The 6,408-nt window shown below is 45.1% G+C and overlaps 1 protein-coding gene across 1 annotated transcript; it reads left to right on the forward strand.

Annotated features, from left to right (window-relative positions):
* Positions 1 to 5,085, forward strand: SPPG_08328 (uncharacterized protein). Its single transcript, XM_016756486.1, has 21 exons — positions 1 to 339; positions 412 to 704; positions 779 to 823; positions 934 to 1,029; positions 1,118 to 1,206; positions 1,269 to 1,373; positions 1,439 to 1,488; positions 1,571 to 1,658; positions 1,722 to 2,155; positions 2,230 to 2,351; positions 2,434 to 2,646; positions 2,717 to 2,771; positions 2,843 to 3,029; positions 3,132 to 3,313; positions 3,382 to 3,456; positions 3,516 to 3,695; positions 3,780 to 3,790; positions 3,863 to 3,881; positions 3,948 to 4,061; positions 4,131 to 4,553; positions 4,635 to 5,085. The coding sequence occupies exons 1-20, from the start codon at positions 58 to 60 to the stop codon at positions 4,311 to 4,313; spliced, it is 2,823 nt and encodes a 940-aa protein (XP_016604214.1). The 5' UTR covers positions 1 to 57; the 3' UTR covers positions 4,314 to 4,553; positions 4,635 to 5,085.
* The last annotated feature ends 1,323 nt before the right edge of the window (positions 5,086 to 6,408 follow it).

The following is a 6,408-nucleotide window of genomic DNA, read 5'->3' on the forward strand; positions in this document are numbered from 1 at the left end:
TCGCTCCTTCCGCTCTTGATTATCGTTGGCATCGCCTTTGTGAAAGTGAATTCCATCATGGTCACTCGCAGCGGAGACGCTTTCGCACGTGCTTCGGCTTTGGCGGAACAAGCACTGGGAGGCGTACGAACAGTTTATGCATTCAGTTTACAAAGTCGGTTACAAGACAAGTACAGCAAAGCACTACATGGGGTGGAAAGCGCAGATAGGAAGAAATCGAATATTGCCGGATTTGCTTTGGGGTTCTTTACCTCTTTGCTATTTTTGATATTTGCTCTGTCATTCTATCTGGCAGTCAGAATGAAAATTGATGGGGATATAGATGGTTCCAGCGCAGTGGTAAGGTGACCTAGATCTGCGTTTCACCAATGGTGCATGCTGCTTACCACAGGTCCTTTCCTGCGCTTCCAGACGGTTCTCCTATCCATGATGATGTTAGCGGCTTCCCTCATGAATGTGCCGTCTGCCTTATCTGTACTCGCAAGCGCCGCCGCCGCCGCTAGCATCCTTTTCCACATTATATGGGATGCTCAATCGATGGCGCCCGGGGCGAGGGGTGCACAGGAAATGCGAACCCTAGACCGAATAAGCGGAAAGATCTCGTTTCAAAACGTCCATTTCAGTTATCCAGCCAGACCAGAAATACCAATCTTGAACGATTTGCATTTGGAAATTGGGGCAGGGAAGACTGTTGCCTTCGTTGGGTAACTATATCTCTGTCGTTCATGAATTGAGAGATTTCCCGCATTGACATGTCGACCGATATGGATCGCTACAGAGGCTCTGGAAGTGGCAAGTCGACTACCATTGCGCTTCTTCAAAGGTGGGTTCAAACCGACTACGCAAGAACCACGCTTGGTTTCGGTGTTTTGTCTGATATGCAAAACAAAGTAACTCACTTTCGATGGCTCTAAAAATTCAATTCACCAATAGGCTCTATAATCCGGCGCGAGGTTTCGTGCTCGTGGATGGTAAAGATGTGCGCTCCTTGGACCCGCAATGGTTGCGAAGGCATATCGGAGTCGTTGGGTAGGTAGCAAGGACATTTGTTTCTTGGAGATGAAACATAAAAATTTTGGGGTCACCTCACATTTCAACTTGCTGATTAATGGAATAGGCAAGAGCCTGTTTTGTTTGCCCTTTCTATTAAGCAAAATATCTTGCTGGGGACCCACGAGAGCGTCTCAACGTCGCGCTTCCTTGAAGGTACGAGCACTCACAAAACATGTGAGTATGCTAGCAATGGCTAATTACCAAGCGGAGAATAGTTTGCAAAATGTCCCAATGTCACGAATTCGTTAGCAAACTGCCTCTTGGATACGATACTCCAGTAACCACTGGAATGTTGTCAGGGGGACAGAAGCAGAGAATTGGTACAGTACTTGTAGAATCAAAAGACTCTAAACGCAGACGGCACTTATCTTCTGGTTGCCTATAGCAATTGCCCGCGCCTTGATCAGCGACCCAAAAATACTCTTACTTGACGAGGTGTGGCAAAGATTCTATGCGATTTCGTTTGTTCTTTGCAACTTCCGCAAGGTATTGAAAAAACTCTCACTGGCTGAATTAGGCTACTTCGGCTTTGGACACCAACTCGGAACGACTTGTCCAAAAGGCACTAGATTCGGCATCGAGTGGACGAACAACGATAGTTATTGGTATGGCAAAGCGAACTTGAATTGCTTTGCTTATTGCTAATCGGAATTGTTCGGATCATGTAGCCCATCGGCTATCTACGGTTCGGAATGCTGATATGATATGCGTCATGGAAAAGGGGGTGCTAATTGAAAAGGGTCGCCATGAAGAATTATATGCCCTGAACGGCACTTATACTCAACTGGTCAACAAACAAAAACTTTCGGTTGGCCATGAGACTGCACCGGGGAGAGACGAACCGATGGTGTCACAAAGGGAATCCGTTCAAATGGAAAGAAATGAGTATATTATAGAGATTATGCGCGCAGACGAAGAACTCCATATGGACTCTCCAGAAGAACTAGCAGCACAGTCTGAAAGAAGATTACAAGAAGAAAGGAGAAGGAGGGGAGACGTTGTTCATGGCTCCTCCTCGCTGTTCTGGAGAGTATTCAACTTCATGCGCCCAGAGTGGACTTTGATTGTCCTGGGTACTCTTGCTGCCGGATGTGGAGGAGTCGTATGTAAATTTGATTGACGCAGAACAACACAAAGAAACCCGCTTCCGGACCGCTCATTCTCCTATTCGCATAGGTTTTTCCCGGTTTTGCGCTAATACTGGGTTTCACCGTGCAAGAGATAGTAAAACCTGATCCCACCACGGCATACCGGTGGATATCTTTTATGCTTGTAGTTGTTGCGTTTGCTCTGTTTAGGTAACGCGCATAGTTTTTCGATGCCTGTCAGACTACGGCACTTTAGATGCGAAATTCCCACAGCTAACGCATGATCTAAAAGCACCTGGGCTCGTTCGGCACTATTTGGAAGAGTGAATGCTATAGTGACAACCAAACTACGGCTCTTGATGCTGCAAAATTTGCTCAAACAAGAAATGGGATTCTTCGATTTAAAGCTGAACTCCATTGGAATACTTTGCAACAAGTTAGCAATGTGCTCTTCTGTACCTTGTTTTGTAACGGAGGTTTGGTCTGAACTTGCGCAACTGTCATTGTAAGTACACTGTTACTTTTCTTGGTTTCCCTTCACCTTACTTGCTACTAACGGACGAACCCGTTAACAGTACCGCTATTTATGGAATAGGATTATCCATGGCATTTGCTCCGACGTTGGCAGCGGTATAGTGCGGATATTCCTTTGCAAAGTTTATAAAGGTGGACTAACTCCTCCTCTCGTGATTGTGTTTTAGATTCTGCTGATACTACTTCCGTTTCTGATCATCGCATCATACTGGCAAAGCAGTGCCATCTCTCTGTACGCCGATGCGAGTAAGGAGGCTAATGAACAGGCAATGCAGGTTGCAACCGAAGCCATTCGCGATGTGAAGACCTTCAAATCGCTCGTCAGAGAAGACTTTGCAGTGCAGAGATACCGAAGTATGGCTTGCGTGAACTTCATGGCATTCCCTGTGTCTTTCCGGATAGCAAATCGCTCACACTTACTTTGCGATTTCTTCCTTATGTACCGTTCAATCGAAGCATTTCTTGCAAAGCCATTCGAATTGAGTAGGAAAAATGCGTTTCTCGATAGCCTTGCATACGCCGTTCAAGCTACAGCAGCCATGTTCACCATCTCATTGGGACTGTACGCCGGCTCCCGTTTAATTAAATCTGCTACTCTGGAATTATGGCAACTACTTGTGGTAGTGCTCGGAATGATGGTACGTTCTACATTACTTTGATTGGAATTCTATGAGTTTTAGGTGCTTCTTTCTGACTCCTCTTTCAGGTTACCATGATTAGTGTCGCAAGTTCCGCCGGGCTGGCTAGTGCGTATGCGAAAGGCAAATTCGCATCCCTTACCGTAAGACCTTGCTGGCCATTATTTAATTTTTCGCTGCAACGTCCAATATTTTGCCTTAGGCATTTCAACTGCTCGACAGAGAAACGGAGATTGACCCAGAGAAGAATGGATTCGTCCCAACAAATTTTCGAGCTGGTTTCAAATTCGAGAACCTCGCTTTCCAATACCCAACGTCAACGGAGCCCATTTTTACCGGACAATTTAACTTGGAGGGGCTGGAAGATAAATCTCTAGCACTGGTATGATTGGCAATCTATTTGACGTTCACCGCCATTCGTCACATCCTCACAAACATTGTTTTTTTTTCCCGTTGATCGCTTCAGGTCGGTCCTAGGTAGGTTGTAGAGTCTTTTCTTCATTATGGATAAACCTTCTCCAACCACATCTGCATTTTCTACTTATACAGCGGATGCGGCAAATCCACGGTAGCGTCTGATTACATGCAGAACAGTCTCCTACACGAAACTGACAGGAACGCGTTTGTAACGTAGGTCATTGGACTGTTGCAACGATGGTATGAGGCACAGGCTGGCGAGGGCACCATTGGCGGAGTCAGAATAGCGGATTACCAGTTACTGCAAGGGCTACGTTCAAACATTGCTCTAGTAAGTGTTGCCATCGCAAAGCATATAGATGGTCGAGTTTTTCAACGCAGCTATGGGATTGCTTCCCAGGTCGGTCAAGAACCCATCTTGTTCGACATGAGCATCGCGGACAATATTGCTTGGGGATGCGAAAGACCTGTCACAATGGACGAGATTATTGACGCTGCCAAACAAGCAAACGTTGATGGATTTGTTGCTGCTTTGCCTGACGGTAGGTTGGCAATTTATTTGCCTTTTTTCATCGTGGAATGATTTGTCACTACCATCTTTGTTTGTGCGGGCAGGTTATAATACCAGAGTAGGAGAAAAAGGAGGACGCTTATCTGGCGGGCAAAAACAACGAATAGCCATTGCGAGGGCTCTTATAAGGAAACCTAAGTTGCTATTACTGGATGAGGCAACGAGTGCATTAGATTCTACAAGTGAAGCAGAAGTTCAAAAGGCCATTGATAAAGCAGCCGTTGGGCGAACCACCGTGACCATTGCACACAGGTGAGAAGGCATCCTGGCGCATGGGCTAATAACAATGTACAGTGACTCATAAAAGGGTTCTGTATGTCCTTGTGCTTTCAGGTTATCAACTATCAGAAACGTTGATTGCATTGCCGTTGTTTCCGGTGGGAAAATAGTTGAGATGGGAAGGCATGAACAACTCGTTGCACTCAACGGGGTGTACGCGGGTCTCTGTCGGCAGCAGGATGTGTGAATTCCAACGTGTACTTCGGATCATAGATTAGACTTCCCTGTTACTGTATGGCACTTCCGAGGTGGTGAGTAAATTCCAAGCCTTGGAATGAATCCCCTTTACATTGCAGAAAACAAATTGACATTGCCTATTGCACCGATATATCGAGCTTCCCAATTCCTTGAGGAATTCGGCGCCCATTACCCTGGATGTACTTAGAGCTGTTGGCGCCGCGTGCAAGTTTCGGAGATTGCCTGAATCTAGTTTCCAATGCAGCACCGCTCAAAAAAAGATGATATCAGATTTTCCTAAACAGTCTGTGATTTGGCATTGAGGGAAAATGGATATCAATTGTTCGCATCGTTGCGTCATTATGAGAAGAAGATGCCCCACGTCGAAATGAAACCTTTGCTGATATTGATTTGAAAGTGTCACAAATCGAATCAAAAGTGAAGAACCAATCAGACATTGCAACTACTATACAAAGGTTTGAAATGAATGACAATGCTTCCTCTCGATTTGGAAGGCGTACATCTAGCCTCAGCCTAACCTCTCACCAATACTAATAATCCTACCTAATTCAACACGGACATATGTTTTCCATCAGCAAAAAATGAGGTTGATGGAAACATTCATGTTGACGCCGTGAATTGCATTGCACCCCTTGTAGAGGGCAACACTCCATCTCGGATTTCGACAAAGGCGAGATCGTCATCGCCAGCACAGGTGTAGTAATGAGTTTCGACCTCCTCCTTTTTGATTGAAGAGGTTCACCCAAAACCACTTTATTAACAAGGATCTGAACGTCTTCCAAAACCCGGGCGGACCACTCAACACATGTGTATTGTTTGATCTGGATGTCCAGACGGTTGAAGTATTTGAATTTAAACTTAATGAGTATCTAACATTTGAATCAAATTTCAAAATCATTGGTAGTTAGGTCTAACTTCATACAATGATAGGCACAGCCGACGATAGGATGAAGGTAAGAAGGACGTTTCATGCCCGCTCCTATTAATAATATAAAACTTTGATTCTGATATCGATATCAATTTTTTTCCCCAGCATATCGAAATGAGCAGAAACCCGCGACCGAAATAATAGTTGTCCTGTGGTGCTGCGACGTGAAACCTTATGTGGCGATAAGTAAACATGGTGTGTGCCTAAACGAATCGTGCAAACGTAGATGGGGTCAAGTCGTGGCATCCTATGGTTGAGCCGAAGCCTTTACCTAAGAATCTTGGTTCTATTCATTATAGTTGTATGAGAGGTGTTAAATGGCCTTGGAATCGCTGGTTCCTTTCTCCTCATGAAATCATCGAGGATTCCATGAACTCTGGGACGCAGGGTCGTATATCAACTGAAAATGGCTGGCGAATGCAACAGCATAACCCGGTATAGAAGGTGCCTATTTAAAGAGCTTTAAAGAGCAGTACGCCCACATTCCGCAGATCACTTACGCCCACTTACAGAAAGAAACAGGGAGCGCGCTGATAACAAAACCCAAATGACAAAGAACCTCCCCTCTGCTATGGTTATTAAAAGACATGGAGATATGGAACAAGCCAATAGCATATATCTCCTACATAGTGTGGAGGTGATTGAAAATGGCACTAGGACCCATTATTATCCGGATTAATCCGGTTAATCATATCGCATAAT

This window comes from Spizellomyces punctatus (genome assembly GCF_000182565.1).
Source record: "Spizellomyces punctatus DAOM BR117 chromosome Unknown supercont1.21, whole genome shotgun sequence".
NCBI lineage: Eukaryota > Fungi > Chytridiomycota > Chytridiomycetes > Spizellomycetales > Spizellomycetaceae > Spizellomyces > Spizellomyces punctatus.